The sequence below is a fragment of the Lates calcarifer genome, linkage group LG21 (genome assembly GCF_001640805.2).
Source record: "Lates calcarifer isolate ASB-BC8 linkage group LG21, TLL_Latcal_v3, whole genome shotgun sequence".
NCBI classification, from domain to species: Eukaryota; Metazoa; Chordata; class Actinopteri; family Centropomidae; genus Lates; species Lates calcarifer.
The window spans coordinates 9,637,553-9,664,304 of record NC_066853.1 but is presented as its reverse complement, the minus strand read 5'-3'; the positions used below and the strand labels follow the sequence as shown (position 1 = coordinate 9,664,304).

Genomic DNA, 26,752 nt, shown 5'->3' with positions numbered 1-26,752 from the left:
AAAATAGTCTAGTGAGATTGGGGTGTAGTTTTTTTAAATGGGTATTATTAACACCAGGGGCAAAAGAGTAAACTGTGCAGGGAGGAAAGACAACTCAGCAAGAGAAATACAAGAGGGAGCTGAAAAATAATTAAAAAACCTGGACAGAATTTCAAGTATTAAAACTTGGAAACATGTCTGAAAATGTGCTTAATTATTACACGGTGAAGGTAGCTTATAATCATGTCTACAAGGCAACTCTTAAGAGTCATTTTTTGACATGACCAGCAAAAATGTGCAAGTGTAAACACCATAATATAACAGTAAAGGTATCCTGTAGAGTTTCTGACCACTAGTGGCACTAGGAAGCAGTGGGATTAGTGGTTTCCTGTTTACTTTTGATCTGGTTCTCGACTTACACGTGTAGAAAAGACACACATGAGTACACGGGTTATGTGCTAAACATTCCTAACAAACCGTGTCATGTTTTTCTACTTATCAGCTTTGGGATTGTGGAAAAATGCCAAGAAGCTAAGATAAAAACTGATAGTGTCATAAATAATAAAAACTACTGTTAAAGCTCAAACACACAGGAATTACTGGAATATATATGAGTGATGTACAGTGCTTTACTTTTAATCAAATTATTTGAAACAACACAATTACTGTGGGAAGGCTTTGTACATGTCTATGAGAGGATAGAAAAGAAGTACAGAGTGTACTGTACTATTTTAAGTTGTTACTCTTACCAAGATCCACAGCAGCCAGTCTTCCCTTTCATTTTATTGAATTCCTATGGCTGTCCTTAGGCAACAGGACAGTTGCTTTTTACATCTGCAGTCTCCAGTCAAATAACAGCATTGTCTATTTTTGCATTTTGCCTCACCTAATGTGTGTCTCTGCAACTTTAAGGTCCAATTTACCAATATATAATGCATATTTCATAAAGTAATGCAATGCCCTTTTGGAATTTTTGTTAACCTTACTTCTGTTACTTAAATGGATTTTCACACATGGCACATTACTCAGAATGTTGAATTCTCATTAACCTCTGTATCTCCCACAGTAGTGTACATCTTAGTCCAGTGTTCAAATCATAGCACTTTTTTTACTGCAACAGCAAGGTGTAAATCTAAGCACTGTGCAAGACCCAGAGAAACAGTATCTCAAGATTTTGTATTAATTCTCTCTCCACATGAACAACAGCTCACACCAAAGCAAAGCAGTGATCACGTGTTGACAGCCTTAATCATGTTAAAGAAATAAATAAACTGAAAAACAGGGATTATTTTGAGGAGTTGTCAGTTTATGCAATCATCTAAACACATTAATCAGACTATTGTCATGCTTGCAGTATTTTTGTACATGTGTACACAGAGCCAGATCACATGGCGCACGCTAATCTGTTCAATACAAACAGTGCAATAGTTTTTCTGTTTTTGTATTTCAATGAGTCTTGTGGTCTTTTAGCTGTGTGTGGGCACACGGATTCATGTGTATGCATGTGTTTGCACATGTGCACGTGTGCCCGTGGGTGTGAGGATAAACCGAGGAGTGACAAAACATAACTGACTGTTGATCTGTTTGTGGTGTGTGTGTGTGTGTGAGAGAGAGAGCAGCGGAGTCGGACAAACCATTAGTTTTGCTCAGTAGCCTCTTTGCGTGTGTGTGTGCATGTGTGTGTGAGAATAGTGGAGGAAAGGAATCCATTAAGCTGTTTAACTCTGAGTGTGTGTGTGTGTGTGTCCGTGGTTGAACCCATTAACTGAATAAACCATCCAGTATGATTGCAGTGTCAAATGGGCTTGCTGAAGCATTACTGCTTGGCCCAGCAGTCCTTGTCCTTTTTAAAGTCATGACATACTTACACAAGACCCAAAACTCCCAGCCACAGTTAATTATTGATTGCCATGAAAATGTCGCATCAATCCTCACACATCTGTATAACTGTGGATGTACAAAACACAAACAGATGCAGGCCAGTGAGCAAATCGCATGCCATATGCTGATTTCATTTGATATAATTGAAGTTGTTGCAGTCATTTTTGTACACCTGGCAACAGTGTAGTATTGTGAATAAGAAATGTGCCCTTCAAGTGGAAGGCCTAGGGTCAGTCTCCTGTGTCAGCAACTCTCCTTGACCAAGACATTAAATACTTGTTTGCTTCAAAGTTGTTCTGTAACTGACCCTCTCTATTATGAGAACAAGTGGATTCTGCTTGACAGCTCCTCCATACTTGTTCAAGTTTGACAAGAGGTGGTAGTATTTTATATTTTAATGAATCCCCCCCACCCCCACCCCCACCCCACATCCCCAAAAGAGAATTTCCTCCACCTCATCCCACCGACTCACTTCTCGGTTCATGTTTAGGTGCCTTTTAGCGAAGCCTCGGGGCAGCGGGTTTGATTCCTATCAAGAATAGAGCACTAACAGTACTGGCATGGGGACACGAGCAAAGGGAGGAGGGGGCGCTGGAAGATGATTCCTGCCAGATTTGTCAAGATATCTTGACAATCATAGGAGACACTGCATTAGAGGGCAATGCTGATGGTTGTCAAAAATTACCTGGATAGTGTGAAGAGGTTCGCAGGTTCAGTCTCACCCAGTCTGGCTGTGTAAGATTGATCTGAGGTATTTCAGTTTTAACATAATTGATATTTATAACCATCTGCCCTGGTCCTGAACAAGTCCAGTGGTGTGTGAGGTTTACAGATTTATTTACAGGTAGGTACTCAAAGCCAGGGTGAGGAGATGCATATCTAGTAATGATGATGGATTCTCATTGAAAATTTAAAAATAAATAAATAAATGAATAATGCCTGTGTTACATTATATATTAATATTAAATATCAGTTAACCCTCATATTTGTGCTCTCGCTCTGCTTAGTTTGCACTAACTGCATCTAGTTAGCTGTGCTTCTCCCTAGATTCCCTTTTTGTGCTTTGGATATTTATTTTTCAATGCATTTTCCACTTTGTAACTGCACTTAAGATTAATTTGCAGATTGATCAATAAGAGATGTGCATAAAACCATTCATCCTTAAACCAGACAAGACACACATAAGTTCGCTTTGCATGCGTTTTCTGCCCACAGAAGAATGTGACTGTCATATTTTGCAGCCTAGTCATTATGAAATGAAATAAAACAAATCAAAACAACATGACAAAGAGCTCACTGAAATGAAACCAAATGACAGCAAATCACAACAAAGTAGAAAATGTCAAGGACTGGCTAAGAATATAGTGCATTACACAATGGAGCGCCTTCATTAGTTTCTCTGTTATTATATATTGGCATAATAATCCCTCAGTCTACCCTGTCTGGCAGATTCTTTTTTTTTTTTTTTGAAGTAAGAAGTGAAATGCTGACAGTAGTTCATTTCAAAAACAATAGTGCCAAGACATTAAAGTTTTACCATTATTTGCTGATTTTAGCATTCACTTTTACATAAAAAGAATATTTGTCACTTTAAACTTCTTTATTTGCCTTTCATTTCTAAAATTAAGTGTATGCTTATTGTGAAAAGTAATACAAAGTTAGCAGTTGAGGCAACATAGTCCCAAATATTGAAATTTGCACTCTCTGTCTCCATGACAATTTAATTATGATCAGTCACGACTTTTACTTTCACATAAAGTGCTTTGAGTCAGATGATTTAGTTTCTAAGGACACTTTTACACACCTCGCTTTGCATTACAGCTCATGTTTTCACAAAACAGCGAAAATATGGTATAAATCTAAGCAATAAGTTACCTGTTAAAATGGAAAGCACTGTGTCAGACTACAGATATTGGATTAGAAGCCCACATGTGCTTTGTGGATTTCACTGAAGGACACCACCAGCCCTGGACTCCTGCTGATGTCCCTGAAGTTTCTTCCCCTAATAAACTATGATTTAGTTTGTCTCACCACGAACATGAGAGGAGAGACAAACAGCCATGATATCATGTTGTTCCGACACATTTAGGAGACCTCCCAGTCTGTAGTTTTTTGAAGTTTAATAAGGCGGACTCAGGTGCTTTTTTTCTATAACATTTTTTTTCTCCTTTAAATACCCCCCTTTTGAAATTGCCTACGGGAAGCCCAGCCCAGCTCTGCTCTCAAATCTTCCTGTTACCCTTCGGCAAGACATCAGGGCAGTTTCCTGTTTAAATTCCTATTAGGAACACAGTCCAGGGATCCTCTCACACCAGACTTCACAACTACACAAGGTCACACACACACACACGCACACCCACAGAAACACACACAAGAGCTATCTGCCAAGAAATACTTCCTGGTGGAGGTTCATTGCCATCGATGAGCTTGGCACTGAGACTGGGCCAGCCAATACCCTGCTGCCCACTGGCTCTCACAAACACACACACACTAGTCTCCCATCAGTTCTATTTCACTCTGACCGTGATGCAAGGCCTGCCTGTTTCCATGCAGAGGTGGAAATACATTTACAGGAGAGAGATGGGTAGAAAAACTTACAGTACAGTGGGGAAAATGTGAATGAAGGAGAAGGAGAATGTGATTTAGATAAAATGTAGCGATGACATATGAATGTTTGACAATCTCACTAGTTTGACTGGATACCCCTAGAGAAAGCAGTGTGACAAGGAGAGAGAAAGCAAAACCAAGGTAAGCACAGGAAAAGATTGCTCCTGTTTACCAGAGTGATCCCTCCTCCCACCCCGAATTTCCCACAGGATGGTATATTGGCAAGGAAAAACTGGAGCTACGGCATTTACCTTGGGAAAGACTAAGATAGAAGATGACAATGGGAAGAATCAGGGATGTGTTTAATCAGAGAATGACGATTTCTGCAGCTGTGGGGGATGGATCTGGGTGAGTGTTTGTCAGTTCACAGGCTTATGAATTCCAGCTCTGTGGGGAAATAAGGCCGATGAGGTGGCTGTTGTGCCACAGGCAGCACTGCATGGAAATATATAACAATAGTGCATGTGTCATTGCTGCAGCTTTCATACAGTATCACACAATAGAATACAAGGAGGCAATACAGGCAGACGCGATGATAAGTCATTTTATGAAAGGATTTTTACTCATTGCTTGTGGGATTGGTGTGGTGTGGAGGTGAATGGGCAGAGTTGGATGGAGAAGGGTTTGTGTTGGCAGGTATTTTGGCATTCTGACTCAGCTCTGTGGCAGTTGTTAACCTGATGAGAGGGTGCCCCACAGTGCAATGTCATTGAGGGCAATGTTGCAAGATATTGTGATATCATTTTCAGCCAACAATTTAAATGAATGGTTTGTCTGTCACTGATAAACAATACAGACTCCTCCATCATTTTACAATTCACTTTTTTTGTAGTTGTTTTTTTAAATTAAAACACTGTATCTGTTTATTGGTCAAGAAACATTAATGCTAAGCACCTCAAGAGAAAATTAAAGGGGAGTACAATAAAAGAAAAGAGAACTGGAAACAGTCCATTTTAACTGATGATTTGTTGAAAAATTGTTGTGGAATGAGAAGTAGTCTCTTCAGTTTAAGGTACAGAATTTTTTTCTGGTCCATTAATTAAACTGGATTTTTCAAATGGTTAAAGGGCCAGTTTAACATTTTCTCTTGACCTCTTGTTGCATCTCAAAACCTGTTGTCAGTAAAAATACAAGTTTTAACCTTCTTTAACCTACTTATTTATTATTTGCTTGATCCAACTGTTTAAAGTTACTATTATCCTCAACTGAAATTTGGCTATCCAGATACATTTGTGGAGGCATTAATGCATCGGTGTGTGTACATCTTCTGGTTTACTTGTTTTACGTCATCATCTAGAACTGATTCAAAACTCAAAAAATATCTTTGCTCATAATACTTGATTTTACAGGAGAATATTATTTCCTAATAAATTCCTGAGACATTTTCTGTAAAGGACTGCGTATTTGGCACTAATTACATGGAACGGGACTTCTTTTAAACCCCAGCAATTGTCATTTATTGTTAGAAACTTTTGAATTGTGTTATTGCCTGTCTGACAAATTTCACAGTTTTGCATGTTCAGCTGACCTGCAGTCGTTGTCATAACGTCTAAGTCATGCTGGTATTTAATTTGAATTAATTAACTGGAAGCATATCAATTGAACACTGGCTCTATTTCCCTATAATTAGCACTAAATTATATCATTCTACTAAAAAACCTTCTTGGAAACTATTATGAATGTAAAAGTTACAGGATCATAAAGTAAAAGATTGGCCTTTGTTCTGCTTGATGTGTATTAACTTAGGTCAAAGTTAGTACACTTTCTGACACTGATCTTGTCTTTGTTTTGCTTTGGCAGGATGATTCCATCCACTAGCAACGACTTCCTGGTTCGGGACCTCGCCGCCGGACGCAGCTACGATCTTTGTGTCCTGGCTGTGTTTGACGATGTCATCACATCACTGACGGCGACGCGCCCTTTGGGCTGTCTGTCTTTCACCACAGACACAGAGTTCAGCCAGTGTCAAGCACTGCACAGCCACTTCTTGGGCGGTACAATGATCATCATCATCGGAGGGATTATTGTTGCTTCTGTGCTGGTTTTCATCATAATCTTAATGATACGATACAAGGTTTACAGCCACCAAGGGGCAAGCCACGGAAAAGCCGCCATTGCGGCGACTGCGCCAAGACCGCAGAGCAATGGACAAGGAGGAGGTGGACAAGTCCAAGTCCTCCCTCGCTCTGCCTCAAAAATGACTGACAGTCAGGATGACCAAGCGCTGGCGTCATCCCGGGCTATGTCGCCTAGCAACACCCTCAGAGACACTGTGGCACTGGTCGAGGAGGAGAGCAGTGGACGAAGCATAATGACGAGGACTGACTCCTTGGCCAATGAAGAGTTGCTCTCGCCCACCAAGGCCCGCTTCTCCTCCAGGGTCGCCATTGAGATGAAAAGCAGACCGCCATCTGTCGCCAAAGAGCCCACCTCCCCCAAGGAATTGGCAGGTATTTGAGAGACAGATAGGGAGGAAGAGATAGACATAGAGGGTGCAAGAGGCACAGCGAGGAGGAAGCGTTTCAAAGGGGTGGAAAGAAAGACAAAAAGAAGTTGACAGAGAAAGAGCAAGGGAGAACAGGGGAGACAAAAAAACAGTCAAACAGTAAGGGATGGAGGATGAGAAATAGACAATGTGCAATTTAGGGTGTGAAATTGAGTGAGATAATAACGGAGAGTGGAACAGTGAGAAACTGAGTGAGTGTGAACGACAATGAATAAGAGAGATGCCATCCTTGTGGACTGGTAAGGTAGTAAGAGAGACGGAGGGTAAGACACCTGTTCAACTTTCTGCCTGTAGAGCTGAAGCAGCATCTTAAGTTGCATTTAACTCTCTTCTCACATCAAACAACACAAATCTTGAATTAACCTCCCTACAGTGTAGTGGGATTAACCTCTAATCTCACATCCTCTGAGCTCATTGATTTTTGTTTTCTGTTCTTGCCAATTGCCAAGCTTCATTTCTGATAAATGAAAGATGACACATGCGACTCACAGGCTTCAAAGCTATTAGGAAGTTTAAGAAACTACTGAGTTCATTTTGTTTGCCCAAGCGTGCTGTGTATGATGCTACAACTCTTTCTGCCTTTTCCCGATGTGTAGTTAGTCTGTGTCGGCGCCAGAAGAAATTGTTGTGGGTTGGTGTTAGAGGAGAGAGAATTTATTAATGGAGGTGCGATCACCCCTCACACCACAGCTAACATTATGCAGGTTAGTGTTACTTGTGTGTCCTCCATTAGAGTGCTAGACTTTAAGCACCCGGAGAAAGCATGACAAGGCCAGAGCACTTAAGAGTGGGAAAAAAAAGTTACTTCACTATGAAAGAAAGGCTATTGGTTGAAAATCATCCCCAGGATGGAAGAAATTCAAAATCCTCATCTATTTTATACTATATACTATAAATAAAATTTAAACATTTAGTTAAACAACAAACATTCGTTGTGTGATGTGAAAGACCCTGTAAAATCTCTTGGGGAGGGGGGGTTATAAAGCAACATGCATTATGCATTTGCTTAAATGCTCTGATGTATGTATGTAAAAAATGCATAAATGAAGTAATAAGTTAACAATAATACATTTTGACACCATTGTAAGCTGTCATAAAATGAAACTTTTACTACAGTGTGCATTACTGTTTATGCAATTGTATACACTCAGTTCAGATTTTGCCCCCTAGGGTGCTCTTTATGTAAATCCATGCAACTTGCTTTAGATTCAACAACCCCCTCCAGGGGTAACAAAACAGAATCACATACACGCATATAATTTAGAGGGAATATACAATTCATAATGCACCATAGTATACTATTATTAATGTATATATTGCAGTACAAGAAACTGTAGGGGGATAAGACGGTGGTGGTGGAGGGAGAAATCAGCTTGACGGGTAAAAGAGGCACACTAGTAATAGCAGTAAGCAGTACAAGCTAGGGGCAGTAAAGTTTATACATTGTACATTTAGTTCTTCAGAACAATTAAAAATAAAAAATAGGCAGGAAATACACACCCCTCCCTGAAAAGAAAAAAAAACAGGGAAAACATCAGAAAAATCACACCAAAAGAAGACTAGATGGCCTTGGACAATTCAGCCAAGATTCGTGATAAAACCTTGCCTCTCTGACATCTAAGAAATTAGAAAATCCTAGTCTGTGCCATTACTTGAGATTCATCCCTGAAGATGTTCCAGAGAGTGCAAATGACTAAAGATGGCAAAAACCAATTTACTGTACTGAAATTGCTTAATTTCCAGGTTCAAAACTATTAGTTCTACTTGAGCTTTAGGTCCTCATTCACTGTCTCTTGATCAGTTGCCTCTCTTATCTGTTCATGGATCAACCTCCAATAGTATTTTCAGTTATTACAGTGGTGGTTACTGGCATACTGACAGAAAATAGCAATTGGAAAGCTGGTGGACAACACATAGAGAAAGACAGAGAGACACATTTTCTCTAACAAATTATAATGATTTATTTAGGAAAGTCACTGTGCATTTATAATATCATTTGAGTAGTGCAAAAAGCCTGAACATGCAAGATACTGATGGAAAATTGCTTTTATGTAATTCAGTCATCCCAAGTAAAGACTATTAGATAAAACCTACTTTTATGTAATCGGGCCCCAGTTCTCTTGATCCAAACTTTTGAAGTGACTTGCACATGCTCACAAAGATCTCTTAAAATGCTCAACAGTGCTACAATAATAGGAATCCACAAGAGCTTGTGAATTTTCTTTTCGGGTAGATTTTCCCTGTACTAAGCCCACTTTAGAGCACTTCCCCTTTAACACTAATCCACTCAGGAAATGGGGGTTTCATTAGAAAGGATAAATGGAGACACCATTTCACATGAGTGGCTTTAACAGCTGAGTCAAAATACTTTATCAGCGGCCGATATATCACTCAATTGGCCTCTGTGAATGGGTTGAAATGAGGTGTCATTGAGCCTCAGGCTGATAAGTGGGGAGGAGACGAGAGACCTGTGCCGAGAGCGGCATTTCAGGCGGCAAGTTCAGGGAAAGTTTTCACCTTTGAGAATCCGCAGTCAGTCTGACATTTAGAACACAATTAAATGTGCTGGACACTGTTCATATCACAGTCTCTAATTATTGTATGAAACGAGAGTTGCAAAGATTTTTGATAGTGTCAAACGCTGCACAAACTAACAGGCTACCTTGGATATTAATTGGCCTAAGAAATTATACTAAAACAAGTTGTTTTCCAGTTGTTTTTCTCACCTCTGAAATTATATGAGGGGAATTTCGTGCAGCAAGAGCTGGGGAGTGCTCATTAAGGCTGAATTCTGCAAACTGTGATGAAGAACTTGCTTGAATTTTACTTTGTTGCAGCACTGAGGTGTCACCATATGCACAAACTCAAATATTCCCCCTATAGGCCTAATTAACAGCTCTAACCTCATCATCTCAGCCTTAACTGACTGAAGTGTGTCAGTCAAAGGAGCTTCCAAAGGGCATCCCAGACTACGACAATACAGACAAACAAAGCAATTATTATAGTTTTTATTTTGACACTTCACTCAGGAAGAAAAAGTTACCACTGGCCTTTGTGTTCTTTGTTTCCTCACTTTGATTCCAGGATCATTGGCACTTTGAGGGCAACCCAAAATGAGGGATAATACTCATGTGTTTGTACAGAGGCTGCTGGGGTTTCTAAGGGTGTAAGCTGTGTCTGTGATGTGTTTCACTGGTTGCTGCATTGCAGAGAAAGACAACATTGATCTGATCAGAGAGAGAGAGAGAGAGAGAGACGCAGTGAGTCAGAGCGCCTGAGGAACAGAGGAACTGACAGATACACAGAGAGACCCCATTAAAGGCCTGCGGTTGTCAAAAATGTGACCCAACATGAAAAAATAGGCACATTGTGGGTGATAGTTTTCCTTTTGTTTGTTTGCTTTACACACTGTTTTCACATTCATATGTATGAGCTGGATACATAGCTTTTGCCTCAATTAATGAACAGATTAACCTTTTTTCTTCAAATCTACCTTAGTATAGTACTGACATGGCCATGAGAGGCCATGTCAGTCCCACTGCTACTGAAGCGATCTAGTCTAATGTAAGAAACAGGAGAAGTCCTCATTCTTCACTTTGCAGAAAATGCATTCTAGTTCAAGTTTAACTGAAGTTAAAGATGTGGAGTTTGTTCCCCCTCCTTTACAGTATAGTCACACTAAGAGGGAATCACTCTCCTGTATAGGTCCGCTATGTGTGCACTGTATTAAGACTGACTTGAAAAAATCCAAACCTAACCTTAGGTTAGGGACTGACATGGCCATGAGAGGCCATGTCAGTCCCACTGCTACTGAAGCGATCTAGTCTAATGTAAGAAACAGGAGAAGTCCTCATTCTTCACTTTGCAGAAAATGCATTCTAGTTCAAGTTTAACTGAAGTTAAAGATGTGGAGTTTGTTCCCCCTCCTTTACAGTATAGTCACACTAAGAGGGAATCACTCTCCTGTATAGGTCCGCTATGTGTGCACTGTATTAAGACTGACTTGAAAAAATCCAAACCTAACCCTTAGTTCCAAAATAAATCACATAGTAGAGAGCACTTTGGCACTTACAGTGTCACCTTGGAGCTTGAGGTCTAGCTTGTGACACAAGGATGCTGCATGTGGAGTTGGCATCAGAAGTGGCTCTTGAACCTGAATACTAAGTGGGGAATTTTCTATCAGGATTAGCAGTAATTATATGCATGACACAAACATCTTATGATTCTGTCAAGCAAAGTGCTATTAGTTCAAGAACAGCCAGCCAAACACTGAATGTATTAATCACATTGTTGGAGACAAAAATCTCTACACAGTCGCACAGTGGGGAAAATTAACATGTCCCCACAAGGAAAGCCATTAATTTTAAAGGGTTAAAGACTTACATTTAGGTTAATTTTAGGAAGAGCCTCCAGGTAATGAATGTGCAAAACAATACAATGTCCTCACAAGTGACAAAAACAATAGTTGTGTGTGTGCCTGTAAGCTCAGGGTCAGCCAGCAAATCCCTGCAGGTCTGTTGCATTTGTGTGTTATTGTGTACAAGGTTTAACTGCCTTGAGCCAGTGCAAACGTTCCCACAAGGTTAGGCAGGATAGGAAAATGGTGGAGGATAACACAAAGATGTGTGTGACTCTGTGCGAAGTGGGAGTGTGTGTTCTCCCCGTGGCCTATCCATGACCCTGTAGCCTGTCTGTCCTGCGTGTATTTTAATCTATCATCACTCCTTTCAGTGTCATCCCATATGCCCGGCCTCATTCTTCACCACCGTCTGTCTCCCTGAATCCATCTCTTGGAATCTCCCTCTCTCTTCGTTCCCCTGCTGTGTTTCTCAAGCTCTCTTTCTCTCTCTAACTGTCTCCCGTCTTTCTTCTTCACCCGCTTCCTGAATGTTCTGACGTTTTCGCTTCCTCTCTCCCCCATTTTTTTTCTCTCTGCTGTTTAGCTGTATCTGTGTCACTGTTTTTCCTCTGTTTCTTATTGTTTCTCTCCATGTCTCTCTCGCTCTTTTGCTGTCTCTGGCTCTGTTTCCTTCTCTCTTTCTCCATTTCCCTCCTCACTCTCTCTCTCTTCCTATCTCTTGGATGCCTCCAGCAGCAGACGACAGGCGGCCTCGTAGTGTCGAATGGAGAGACTTTAAGATCTGAAGGTCTCTTGGCCTCACCAAGAGATTGCGCCAACACGACATACAAAGAGTAACTGGCACTGAAAACTTGAGCACTCCCTGGATTTTTTTCCCCTGTAGTCCTACAGTTTTCTTTCACCTTGTGTCACCTGTCTCTCCCAAACTACAGCCTCACTCCTGTGTAGCATGCTGCTATCTGACCCTTACTTGTGGGTTTCTAAGTTTTTTGTCAAGTCAGTTCACAAAAATAACAAAAAAATATTTTATTACTTTCCTTTTGTCCTGCTGAGGTTGTCAGATATCTATCCTTGAGATCCCTCTCTTCACCCTCACACAATGAAGTAAAACTGAACTTTATCTGTGATGCAAATAGCATAGTAAAAATAGCAGACAAATAGTCAGTTAGCCAATTAAGTGATCAATCATCTAAAAATGTCAACCATTCTCCAGTTCCAACATTTAAAATGACAAGATGTACTGCTTTTCTTTCTCACGTGACAGTACACTGAATATAACTGAGTTTTGGACCATTGTTCACATGATGTAACCAATCTGAATGTGTCACCTCTAAGTGAACATTTGAAATTACAGCATACTGAAGAAACAGTTCCTATGAAAATAGCTGAGGTGTTCTCAGGATTATCCACAGTAACAGGGAAAAGATGTTGATATTTGTAAATGATCTGTGAGCAACACAAACAAGTCCATTCACCTTTGTTGGAGTGGGGTCAAGGCAGGGATTTTGGAGATGAGTATTTCAAAATCTGGGTTAATTAAACCCACTGCATGACAGAGCTATCTGCATGGTGAGATGCCATTAGAGGAAATGACTTTTGTGTAACGTGGGTGAACTGATCCTTTAATTAATTCCCTTTCTTTTCATTTCTCCTTCACAGTCCTCCTTTTCCTCCTGTTTTCTGGTCATCTTCTTTCTGTCTTTGAGTATTTCTTTCATCTGCTGTCTGCCTTCTTATTTCTATTCTTCCCTTGTTTTCCTTTTTCTTTTTTAACACTACTGGTCTTTTTATTCTTCTTCTAATATAACCTCTCTTGTTTTCTCCCATCTTTTGTCCTTTTTTTCCCCTAGATCCTTCTAATTGCATTCCTTTTAATAAGTGTTCCCTCCATTCCCTTTGTGTCCTTTCTGCTGGCACATCCTTTTTCTCTAATGCTCCGATTGCATACACCATTTCTATCCCGCATTATCTCTCCTTTCCCTGTCTGTTTTCAATTTAGAACACCTTTGTCTGTCTAGTTATTTTCTTCACGTCCTTTCTATCCATCTCTTCACCACTCACACCACCTTTCTCCTCTCTCCACACCCCCCATTCACTTGCCTCACCCTCATCTTCTTCATCCATCTGCATGGTACAAAGCGTGATGGAGGAGAAGAGGGGGCGAGGAGAGGAGGATGATGGAGGAGAAGACAGTAGAGATGTGCAGTGGTTGTGATGGATGAATACAGACCGAGGCATTAAGAAGACTCTGCTTCATTCTTAAACTGACACAATGAGCACTAGCTGTACATAAACGCAGTTAAGAAATATTCCTTCTGACAAATGCAGTTAAGAAATGCCCTCCTGACAAACATGCACATTACAAATAACAGCTGCGGCAATACACTGCCACAGCAACTACAGCTTCATCACTCTTTAAGCTATCACACGTCTTTGCTTTCCCTTGTCAGTACACCCTCGCTTATGCAGGCATTTGTTGTATTTCCAAAGTATGCAGCAGTTGCGCTTTCAAACACCTCTCACAAAGGAAAGCAAACAGATTCTAAAGCGTTAAAAAGTTAAGAAAAGGAAAGGCACAATTGAAAACATGTTTGATATGTCAAAAGGAAGTTGTATAAAACTTCATGCTTTCAGTGGTATTGGCAGCTTTTAAACTGACCAAACAAGTCAAAACATTCAGTATTGTGAACCGTGTCCTTTTCATTTGTTTCGCTCCAGGACAAATTCGATGTTACCACAAAGACAGGAGAAAAAAGAAAAAAACAAAAAACATGACATTTGAACCTTTACTTCTTACAGTTTTTCATCTTGTTTAATTTTGTTCTGTTTTCCCTCTGGGGGTAATATAGTCACAAAAACTACAAGAGTTTTCTCTGTGAATATTAGCTTTTCTTAAACTTTTAAGTCAAGGCAGAAGTTATGGAAACAAATGAAACAGAGAATCCTCCTCAGAGAATTTTATAAATCAGGCCTGTGGGTAGGATCAAATCTGGTTCAACTCAAGACTCTAAACAACAGAAGTTAAAGCCCCTTAAAGGTTTATGATATCTTCCCAACACATGTTTAAAGCATAAATATTCTTAATAGAGGTATATTACAGATCTTACAGGTGCTAAATTGTGTCTTCTACACCTCTTCTGCTCAGTATTTTGTTGCTAGAACCTTGGTTTTCTATCCTTTTGTCAAGACCTGATGTTCTATTCCAGATCCTTGGTTTCTTTTTTTAACCTCCCCATTCTAAATATTCCTTTTTAGAACAGATATGATGCCCTTGTTGCCCTTGCCCTTCATGTCTTTATCCTTCTACCCTGATACAGTATTTTTAATGTTCCATTTTCAAACCTGTGTGTTCTTGCTTTCCTGTTTTCTAGAGCCCTGATGATGTTGTTCTGAGTGGCCGATGTGGAGAATGAACGTCACCACCAGGGAAAAGCTGGTGAAAACCCTGAAGGAAAAAAAAAGACCCTATAGCTCCTCTCCTCATATCTCCCGTTTACTGTACCCATTACTTTGTTTCCATGAATATCAAGGGGTTATAGACCTGTACTGTCTGGTTTACTTTAAAATGCTTATCCTGGTTCTCATGTCTGGATTGGACGTCTGACTGATCGGCCAGTTTCCTGCAGGATCCAGCTGTCGGTGTGATCATCTTAATCACTTTTAACGGTGCGGCACTTACTTGCTGAATTTTCCACTTTGAATCATCTGGATCAGCACGGAAATGGATACAGTTGGCATAGATAACATGAAGAGACATATGGGTATGTCTCAAAAAAAAAAAAACAAAAAAAACTTCACACCTGGAGCAGCATCAAGCATCAACATGCATGGACAGACACTAAGAATGGTAAAAACAGACTATACAATATGGTAGACTGCGCGGACAGAAGGGGGGGGGGGGTCATGCAGAAAAGTGTCATAAAAGTGATGGTCTGGTTCTAGATATGAACAGATGTTAAACAATAATGGATCACTGTCTGCAACTAAACATAAGGGACTCTCAACACAGCTGGCTCTAGGTGGCTCCATTTTATTAATCCATGTGGAATAAAGCAGTTCTGCAGAACTAAAATAAGTTGACCTGATCCTAGCTGGGCTGAACTGGAGCTGAATCTTAACCTTAACTGGACCCTGTTATCTCTCACTCAGAGAACACATACAGTATATATATATATATATATATATATATATATATATATATATATATATATATATATGAACTGAACTGGTTTGACCTGGACAGAACTGCACCTGGACTCAGTGGAGCTTGACCTAGAGCTGTACACTAGTAATGGATTAAGACTGTACAGTGGTCTGATGCAGGCTAAACTGGACTAGACTAGAGAGGCCTGTTACCTATTGGTCTAGCCTCTGCATGCACTGTTCTGCTCTGGTCCAATATCTACTGCTTTCCGCTGAATGGGACCGGTGAGGACCTTGAGGACCTTTACCAGCCTCGCTCACACCTCTCCAGGCCCACTTAAACAGGTGAGTAATCTGCTGATTAGCCCATTAACCTAACCAAACGAGCAGCCAAATAAGAAGTTCTCTCACCCAAAGACCCAGGCCCATTAATTAGTGTGACATATGGTAACACACCGGCAGTCACCTTGGCCATCCACCAATTTTGGGACCTGCCCCATAGTTTAAGACACACTTACACTCTGCAGTGTCTCCTCCTGCCGTGAGTGGTGTGTAACCTAATGAGGGCAGCACTTTAACGAGCACCATCTAATTGCTGTCAGCTAGACAATTAGAGTGCCACCCTGGCTAAACGATCTGCTTCGTTACTACTCTCCACTGACAATATCACAACAGGCGACAGGAAATGCACCCCCCCACCTCGTTTGTTTCTTGCTCTTTTAGCATCTGAGTCACCCCTTATCTCATACTTCTCTCTCCCTCTCTCCTACTCTCTCTCTCCCTCCTGTCCATCAGATGTCTCTTGTTTTTTTGTTTTTTTTTTCTCTGCCTGCCTGAGGCAGTGATCGAATGCTGGTGGAGAATATAATGTGCTAGAAGAGGATATGGTTATGAGCTAACACCACAGCCTCAGGGATGGACTCTGTCTGTACACGGGTGGGGTGGGGGGATATCTCTTTGGTCGTGGACAGAGACTGATGTCTGATGCTGCAGAATTTAACTCGTCCAGTCCCCAGGCTGGAAAATATTTCACCATCAAAATGAAATTCTACCCTTATTAGACGTAATCAATTCTGTTAAGCAGTCAAATTTCAGAAACCTAGCTCCCCATGGATGGAGAATTGCTGAAATCTATTCCAAAAAATAGATGTCCCATTACTACATCGAAATAGGTATAAATGAAAAACCAGCACCACAGAGTTTTGAATGGTCACACACCTCGGTTCCTCCCATAAAATGAAATTGTGTCTCTCCCCAAGTAATAAACCACTTACAATTTTGATTTGTCCCTTGCCATGTAATGTCCCTGTACCCACAGTGTTCCAACAGATATTAATCAAACACCAATTCCAGTGCTCTCTATTCAGCATAACTGGACATATTGTTTAAATAACTTATTATTGATTCCTACAAAGTTTATTTTGCCTATTCAGACTTGTAGCAATGCTACTGCTGTCTTCACAAAAGTATATATAATATGCTTTTAAGACCTTGGTATAAATAGAATGAAATACAATTATCATTCATTATTCCCAATTATGGATGTTTCATTTATTCTGATAACGGTTCAGTGTAATACAAAATCTGATTGATGATTGATTATCTATTCTCATTATAATTTTAAATTTACTTGACAACGGTACAAAAAAAGTTAATTTACCTTCAGTTTCACCAGAGATAAATAATTCAGTCTGACACCCATGGATACAGAAGATAGCATGAAGAGAAATGTTTTGTGGGTTCACAGGTCTCTAGATTACCTCCTGCTCCGAGCAAATATAACTTACAAACATACAAAATAAAAAAGAAGAGTAAAGATTGTTTTATCATTTTGTATAGTTGGTAATTGCATGGACAACTCTGAGATTCAAAGGACAGTGATATAACAGTGATTTCTGTGGTGTTTTGACTAGACAGTGCACCAAAGATGTCATTTTCTCCTGTAAGTGATGGTTACAAGATAACTACACAGTGCTGCAGGGACCATCCATAATGACAACTGTCTCCAGTTTAAATTTGCATTTCAATACGGAAAGTTACGCAAATACTTTTATTGTTCTTTCAGTTATAATAGCAATGTATCACTTAGTCTTCTTGGTCCTGCATGGACCAGAGTGGCTGTTACAGGCACTTTTATTACAGTTATCTCTTTGTGTGTAACTTTGTGTGTGTGTGTGTGTGTGTGTGTGTCTGTGCATGCGTGTGTCCTCTTAGGACAGGATGAACAGTATGAGTATGATTGCAGATGTCAGGCACCAGAAGCTGTTTACACAAACAAAACATTTCCTCTCTGTTGGTGTTGGTGATTACTGGAGCCATCTTGTCCATTTCTTACATTCACACACACACGCCACACACACGTGCGTGCACATGGCATGGAGAGTGAGAGAGACAAATACACAAACTAAAAGCATGGTATAAAAATAGACCCCATATGAAAAAATAGCTCTATAAAGTGCACAGCGTCATAAAATGCCCTCTGTTGTGTTCAAAAGTTAAAATATATATTCCAGTATACCGTCTATGTCTTAGTCATTAGATTCTCTGGTTGCAGTTGTTATTTTTATTCACATAAAAAAGTTTAGATGGATGATATACTGCATTTTTAATTTTTCAACTGAGTGACAAGCTCAATAACCGGTGGGTAGGGACTATGGAATAAATAGATTTTACCTTGCAGCTATTTGCAGTATCTTACTCAACATCACATTACAGCTTCTGATATGTATTTGTTGGAGGGAGTGAGAGAACAAGTGGAAAAAATATTTGATTATTGTGATCTCCTTTGTGAAAATCAATATGGCTGTCATGTCAAGGAGAAATCCAGTCATTTCATTCCAACTTTTTAGAAAGTTTGAAATGTCAGACTCATCTGGCAGTGTAAAACCTCTGAAACCTTGACTTATCAGAGCAGGTTAGTCTAATAAAGCATTCTATCCTGTTTGTAGCTACATGAGGAAAATACATTAAGTTTACATCAAGATCTCAGTGAAGAAGGAAAAAAGTCTGCACTGTCACCTCCAGGAATAAATCCAGGTGTTATCTCCCTTTTATTTCTCTCAGTCATAAAAGTGAATGAAGCTTGCTAGATGGTCCACGGACACCTTAATGACGATGATGAATGAATGATACATGCTGTTCACTCCTCCCTGGCACTGTTCATTGTGCTGTCCTCCTCCCTTTCTGCGGTCAAATGCAGTGGTCATCAAGGTACATGAAGAGCTTATCATCTTGACTGCATTATGTCTAAATATGGGTAGTATGTGGACACTATACGTGCACTAATTAAATTGTCGTGAACGTTTCAGCTATTATGATCCTAGAGAGATGAGAATATTAATAGGACTAGCTTACCATACAAACAGGGAGTACATCTAGTCATCGTGTCTAAAGGTAACAAAACAACCTACCCCACCAGTTCACTGACTAACATGTTAGAGCTCATTAGTTTCATTAACAGACAAACACAAAATGAAAATCTGGGGTTCCTGAAGGTTGGACTTTGGGGCGGAGGAAGTCAGTGCCAAACTGTCTCCCTGGTTATAGTCTGTCTCCTAAGCTAAACTAACCAGCTGCTAGCTATAACATTATAGATTTAACTAGCAAATATGAGACTAAGGCTCATTTAAGAGAGAGATTAAAGCTAGGACTGGACTGTCAATTTTTTGAAAATGCAAGTTCAAACAAGTTCATGCAAGTAATTCATGCAACCAATATACAGTAGGTGAATGCTTCTACACCACATCCATTTCTGTCCTGAAAAGTATGACCCTCCACTTTTTCTTTATTAGCATTGTTTACTGATAAATAGGACAGCAACAGGTCAAGTGGTCTGTGAATTTTAAGACTGCCATCTGTTGGACAACAAGGCAAACTACTTTACATGGTGTGTTATCCTAACAGGCTGTTAGATCCAAAAAATATTATCCTTGCATTTTGAATTGTTTCCCTACATTCATCCACATTTAAAATAAAAAGTGTCGGTCTAAGTATATGTTTCAAAACTGTCTAACTATTGCTTTAAATATGTTTAACAAATATGTCTAGCTGTAGAGAAGTGAAATTTTGATTTCTTTGAGCCTACCAAATCCATAGGGAATGATCTGGTAATCACTTAGCGGATGATGTGAACCAGACATGTGCTTCATACTGCACCATGTCTCTTCAGTTAAACACTGTATGTGAACTGTAGCACGGTCTCATTCCACTTGATGCGACAGCTTTCATCTGTGGCCTTTTCGCAACAGTATGAGCCCCTCCCAGCAACGATTTGGTGTATTTCTTTTACAGAGGCTAAAACAGCACGTTGAGAAACACATAGACTATAGGTCTTATTACAGCCTAAATGTAAGGGAGAGGCAGTGTGTACTACCTCTGTGTGGGCTGATGGGCCAAGCTATGACTTTGGCCAAGCTAAGCTGCATGTCGCTTTTGGACAGCTGATGTGGCAGTGATGTAGCTAGACATGGCTATGCATACATTACTGCATTTTTAAAAAACTGTCCATATAAATGTATGTCAGACACACACATATACACACACACTTGCATATAAATAATGTGTAAGTTTAAGTCATAGAAATCGCCCCAAGTTCTCTGACAAATCACAGCTAGATCCTATACTCATTACACATGACTTTCCAGCTGTGTGAGTGAGAGAGGATTTAAAAGAAGGAAAGGGGAGAACACATGTCGAGCATGGAAAGGGAGAGTGCATTTCCCTACTGTAGAAACGTGTGTGTACCTGTGAGTGCGTGCACCCTGGTGTCGTCTGACCTGTGGTGATGTTAGATGAGTGTCCTACAAGTGCATGACAAGGTGAACGATGCCTGCGGTGAGAGGGAGAGGAGACAGAGAAAAAAGGGAGGGGAGAGAAGATAAAAGTGGAAGTGGAAGGAAGTGCAGGGGGGGTGGGCAGGAAGCGGGGAAGGATAAGAGAACGCAGAAGGAAGGGTGGATGGAACTGGTTCAGATGTAAATGTATTATGGGGGTGGGGGGGTAAAGTGAAAACATAGGGAAGAAATGCTAAAAATAGATAATACAAGGAGAGAAAGAAACAGGGAAGGGGTAGGGCTCAGTAAGATTATTCAAAATTAGCATAAGTGCGTATGTTCTGTGTAGGCTGACATAGTCTTCTGGTATGTTCGGATACCCCAACATTGATCTAATCGTGCCAATATGGCATCTGGAATTGAACTGTTGGGGAGAAAAGGGAGAGAGGCTGTACAAGATAAGCAGCTTTATGAATAAGAAGAGGTAGGGGAGAAAGGGGGAAAAGACAAGGATTCAAAGAAGGAGGAGGAGGAGGAGAAGAACAAGGAGAGGAGATGTGATGACGACAGGCAAGAATAACGAAGGAGGTGGAGAGGTAGAAGAAAAGGAATAGAGGGGAGAACAGAAGGAGAGGAGCGAGTGGGATGTGTGGAGGATTGCTCAGTGTGTATTGAGCTCCAACTATACTGTGCTGTGAGGTGTCTTTGGTTCCTCAGAAAGAAAACACGGTAGTATGAATAATAGATGACACAACACACAAATACACACACACATACAATGCATGTTTATTTTTGTGTGCATTTGTTGAGTGACTCCTCTTCCCCTTTTAAATGGTTGAGAAAACAAAAAGATCTTGACAGTGAGGCACATGATGTGCTCAAGCTGAACAAAAACGTCAACACATGGCCACATATTCAGCGAGTCATAAGAGATTTTCACTGGAAGCATCCTGTGACCTCCCATTGATACATGCACGCTTGTGACGACAATCTGAATTTATTGAAAGTGCACTAATGCTTCAGCATGAATGATTGTGTCTCCCTTTTGATACCGTTCAGCAGATGGATTCATGTGTCAGTCATGCTAAAAAAGTTGACGTTTCTGCCAGCCGCCCACCCAGAAAATGCATCTGGAAAGCTGTGAATACCCATCTACTCTAAAACAGTCTTGGGAAAAAAAATCTTTTTGAATCTTTTGTTCAACAATATTGTTCAGCATATTTTTTTTTTAGGACTGGACAGTAGAATTTTAAATGCCGGTGTTTTGTATGCCAACATCCAAGCACCACTGTGATTTCATCTTGCTCTCAGTGTCAGTTTGTGAAGGTCAGCGGCACACCATATTCAGCTGCTCAAAAGTACCACTGTCGATTTGTGTATTCAATAAATGTCTGCAGCCTAGCACACTTATATACGATCATACAGTGACTCTGAAATATGAATTTTAATGCAACATGAACAGGGATGATTTTATTCTCACATGAGTCCCACTTTGGAATATTACTAAAGTGTACCAATGCTTTTACACTGATCTCAGTAAATCTGCATAATATCTTCATGATAAAAATAACACTTCACTGATGAAACACTGCTGATTTACTAGTGTTGTTTCCTTTTCAATTAGAGCACATCTGTCAGACATATTCATACCGCAGCACTGAAACTGATTTAAACTTCTGCGTCAGGACAGCAGAATAATCTTTAATAGGCACTGAGAGCATGTGATGCAAATGAGGGAGCAGTGATTATATTTATAACCGTGTTAAAAATTAAACACAATCGCAAGTGAGACTGGCTGACATTTAGTGATACATGGACTTGTAAAAGTCAATTGCGTTGCAAGTGTAGAGGAGAGTGTATATGCATGTTGCGTGTGTGTGTGTGTGTGTGTGTGTGAGAGAGAGAGAGAGAGAGAGAGAGAGAGAGAGAGAGAGAGAGAGAGAGAGAGAGAGAGAGAGAGAGAGAGAGAGGCTATAATTGGAAGCTGAAGATTTACCACTTAGCCTTAATTTAATATATAACATACATATAAAACTCCCTCTCCCTCCGTCCTTCTCTCAGCTTCCTGCCATTCACCAGCTTTACCTGCATCTGATCAGCAGCACAGAACAGGAATTGTTTGATGCATGGTGTGCCTTCAGGATAGAGATGAAAAAAAAGGAACAAATGGGGTAGTACTATTCAGCAGGTTACAAAATGATACCACAAAACAGAAAATACCTTGAGCAATTTACATATAAATGGCTACAGCCGTGTTTTTCCAATACTATCTGTAAACTCTATTTCAGGAATGAAAATTTGCAAGGATGTAACTGCACTGTACAGTAGCATACTTTCCAGCAGAGGCACACTGTGCAAAGTAATGTGAGTAAAGTGAGTAATTTAATCCAAAGCACTTCCCAACACTATTTCAACAGTGTGCGGTGTGTTACTGTATATTTGACACTCATAATTAAATTCTACTCTTAATGGGCTTTTTATGCCTCATGAAGGCCTTGCAAGTGACACATTATGTAACATAATGACAGCACAAGCGTTCACACATCTATCAAATGGAGGGACTTGGAGTTAGCACCTTTCCATTTACGTCTCTCAGCGGAAGCCTATTTCCTCCTGCTGGCAGGAGAGGAAATAGGACTATTGTTGGATTAAAATCTCATGCAGGTTTAAGGTTTTAGCTTCAGACCGGCCTTTTGGCTGTTATACTGGCAGCTTTACACTAAAAATGCTGATGCGGTTTATTTCTGTTGGAGAAAGAACGAGATGATGGAGAGATTGAGGAGTGCTGAATTTAAAGATTGGAATCTGGTGCAGTAGATGTAATGTGCTGTGTAGTGCCCTATTGGTTTACTGGTGGATCCAGAGCTTTACGCAAATAATGGTGTCAGGGGTAATAGAATGAAGTTCAGTACTAAGAAACAAGGTTTCGTTTTAAAATGTCAGTCTGAACAAAGCTCTTGAGTCTTGTTTTTTGTTGCTGCTAAATGCTCAATTTATCACAGTGTTGTGTTGCAGTGAAAGGTTGGGCATGGCCTCTTGTTTGTCCTGTTCAGATGGGTTTCTAGATAAAGGTCTCTTGGTTTGTTTTTTTAAGATGTGGTAAATGCTTGTTTTGCATTAAATATTAGATTTGACACTGATACGTTTTCTCTGGTATTCCTTTTTGGTAGTCTACATCTTTTCAATTGTATATGGCACAGTTGGACTTTTAATGGCATTACTACTTCACATTTCAAATAATGTACCTGCTTTGAATAGAAAATATGCTTTTGAGAACACCATATACTGCTAAACAATGCTTTTACCCTTGGGAATGCAGTCTAAGATGTAGACCTTTGCTAAGTTTTAGCTTTGAAACCACAGTGGTGTCATTTCATCCTTGTCTGGATAGGATTGGACGTAATTTAAATAATCATCAGCGGAGGTTTAAGTATGATTAAAATACATGTCAGATGATACTGTGGTTCACAAGTGTAGGCAGAAATCAGAGAGTGTTTTCATGTCTCTGTCGATTTGTGTGTGTATATGGAACTTGGACCAACATTTAATGGAATGTTTAGCCTGAAATGGAGAGCACATATCTCAAAGAATGTTATTCATTTGATTCAAAAGTCACAGACCTGGTTTTAACTGTAAGGGTTGGTGCTGATGTGCCGCAACAACATCACTATCCACCACTGTGGGCCTGAAAGGTGGGAAAAGTGGGTGGGCAATTATATGGAACAATGCCTAATTAATTGTTCTGTCATGAATCAGTTATTAAATGAGGCCTGTTTCCACAGTTGATAACCTGTCTCATTGTAAAACAAAAAACTTGCTCACGGCAATGGCAGCTCTCACAGACGGTGGCAGTGCTCACATTACAATATGATCTACAAGGAATGTGTGCTGATATATATGTCAAAACTGGACTTTAATGGATGACTCTTACCAACGATCATCTACATGTACTTGTATAATGTGGTGACTTTCTTTTCTGATCTGAAATGATGAATAGCCACACGGGACGAAACCCTATTTCCTCTAGTTAGTCAAAATAATATATTCTGTCACGTGAATAGGGGAACTCTCACTTTATACTGTGATTTTTTCACTTGCAGTTGCGGCATTTAATATATACATGTAAACATACCCAAATATGATTAAGGATGCAACCTTTTTTAATCACTGAAGTAAACAAAAATGCAGCTGCAGATGTAATTGCCTTCTAAAACAGCTATGTGTCTCATTATTCACAGAGGTATTTTAGTGTATTCTAAAATGTAAATTTAATGGTGTACTGGGGTTAGTACACTAGCACAAAACAATACTGCCACACTAGAAGTGATGTCTTTTTTGTTGTTACTTAACTGAGATGATAAACCCGCACTAAGATTGTTCAATAATTTCTACTTCTAATACTGTCTGGGTAGTCACTTAATTGCTTTTGCTTGTCATTCTCCTTTCTATCAGTGCCTCACACTCTAACACAATCTACCAACTTGTTCTCATTAAGCACATAGTGTAAATCAATAGTTTGGTTGTCATTCGGTGTTACACTGCAGGACTGCTGGAGGCGTTTGTTTTGACAATTTCTTATTTTTTAACCAATAACATTCAACTATACAGTGTTTTCTGCCAAACACTCAATGAGCATTTGAGAACAGCACCAGGTTTTCCCCCTGGAGGACTACTTACAATGTGACAGCTAATCATTTTAGCATGCTCACATTACACTACTAATAAGGCCAGCAGTGTTTGAGTTAAACAAGGAGGATGGTGGGCCAGCAAACTGCCTTCTGTCACATTTCCCCTATAAATCTATAGTCACTTAACAGAATGTGTATAATAATTTGTCTAAACAGGGAAATCGACAGTCCACTTGAGGTGGTTTTGATGGTGTTTCTGGATTCAGGGCTTTTCCAACATGGATTCTGTGTTTTTAGAGAATGGCTTCTCAGCATTCTACTGAGGGGTTGATTTTCCATCCATAATTTGAAGTGTAATCAGCTGCTGATTTGGCCTGGTCTCTCCTTGTTTAGAAAAATAAATCACACACAAACATACTCACAGTGTTCTGCCTGTGACACACAAAGCGCAAATGTTATCCAGAAAAACAACACATTTCTTCCAGCATAACACATCTTTTCGCCAGAGGCAGCAAATATGCTGCAGCTGGAAATATTAAAATATTAATTTTTGTATCAGAAAATGGCATCATTGTTACTCCTCTCATGTTTAGACTTGTAGAGCTCATATTTTAAATCAATTTTGTGTCTTTGACTTACACAAATTATTATTTTTTTCTTGAGACAAATTCAAAGCAAGGTAGATTTTTTTTTTTTTTAAAGTGTGACTGTGAAGTGCAAACTAATTTCTTTCTTTCTCTTTTTGTCTCTCTGTTTTTCAGACCCAGTGATCAGGAGGAAAGCTACATGAAAGTCAAGAAAGACAAACAGACAAGACAGAAAAAATAAAGTAGCGGGGTATCAGTTAACCAGCTCATCTCAGAAACATCATCACCTTCATCATCATCATTGCTATCATCACTAACTAAGTTCACAAGAGTTCTACGCTAAAAGTGAGAATAGTTCAATATGAGGAAAAACGCTGTATGACTGTGTTTGGCTGCATCACCTGCGTTGTTAACATCCTAGTTATAGTCACCCAGGCCCCACTGCACATTTTCATTTTCACCATGGAGTGCGATTGTGTGCTCACAGCATGACTGATGCCAGGTCACGATGTTCTGTTTCTGAAGAGTTACCTCTTCATGTGCGTCAGACAGATATCCCTTTATATTAATCACCAGAATATTCCAGGATACTAGCATCTCTCTCTCATCATTACCATGCTTTGACTTCACACTGGTTACTGTAAATGGGATGTGTGTGTCACAGGTGCCATTTCAGATCTGTACAATCCATATGTGTGTGCACGTAATTGCATTCACTGCCATTCCCCAGGGTCATCATTATCATTACAATCATGATTGGTACAGTTCCCTGCAGAGATGTAAGTTGGTAGAAGAGCTAATAGACAAGAGAGCCTCAAAACTTTTGACCCATCCCTGAAGAAATACACCCAAAATAAAAATAAAAAATACACACACAAATGCTTTGTCTTCACTTTCTCCCTCCTGTGTTCCCCTCACCTTTTCTTTGGGCTTTATCTTTTGTATGTGTACATAAAGCAATTTCAAATCTTATAGTTTTGTACATGTAATTTTTATGGTGTGTGGATATTTTCTAATAAAATAAAACAAAAATGGATGACTTTCTCCTAGACTGGCTGCTTTGTTTTTGTTTTTGTTCTGTCTTTTTCCATCCTCAGTTGTGCTGTAGTTTGCCAGACAATGTGTAATTAACCTGTTTTAAAACATCATGTATAATTTTCAAGATGTAACCTAAGTTGACAATTCTCCTCGAAGGTGAGGATAAACATTGTACATAGTAATTTAAAAAGCAAGGGAGAGTAATTTTATGTGTTTCATCCACATAGCTTGAATGCGACAGGATTGCAACT

General features: G+C 39.8%; 1 protein-coding gene across 1 annotated transcript in view; it reads left to right on the top strand.

Annotated features, from left to right (window-relative positions):
- Positions 1–26,502, top strand: part of zgc:172282 (leucine-rich repeat and fibronectin type III domain-containing protein 1-like protein) — a 152,270-nt gene extending 125,768 nt beyond the window's left edge. The window contains exons 9-11 of the mRNA XM_018684384.2: positions 6,268–6,917; positions 14,705–15,821; positions 25,638–26,502. Of these exons, the coding sequence (XP_018539900.1) occupies positions 6,268–6,917; positions 14,705–14,712 (658 nt within the window). The 3' untranslated portion in view covers positions 14,713–15,821; positions 25,638–26,502. The remainder of the gene's footprint in view (positions 1–6,267; positions 6,918–14,704; positions 15,822–25,637) is intronic.
- Positions 26,503–26,752: the final 250 nt, after the last annotated feature.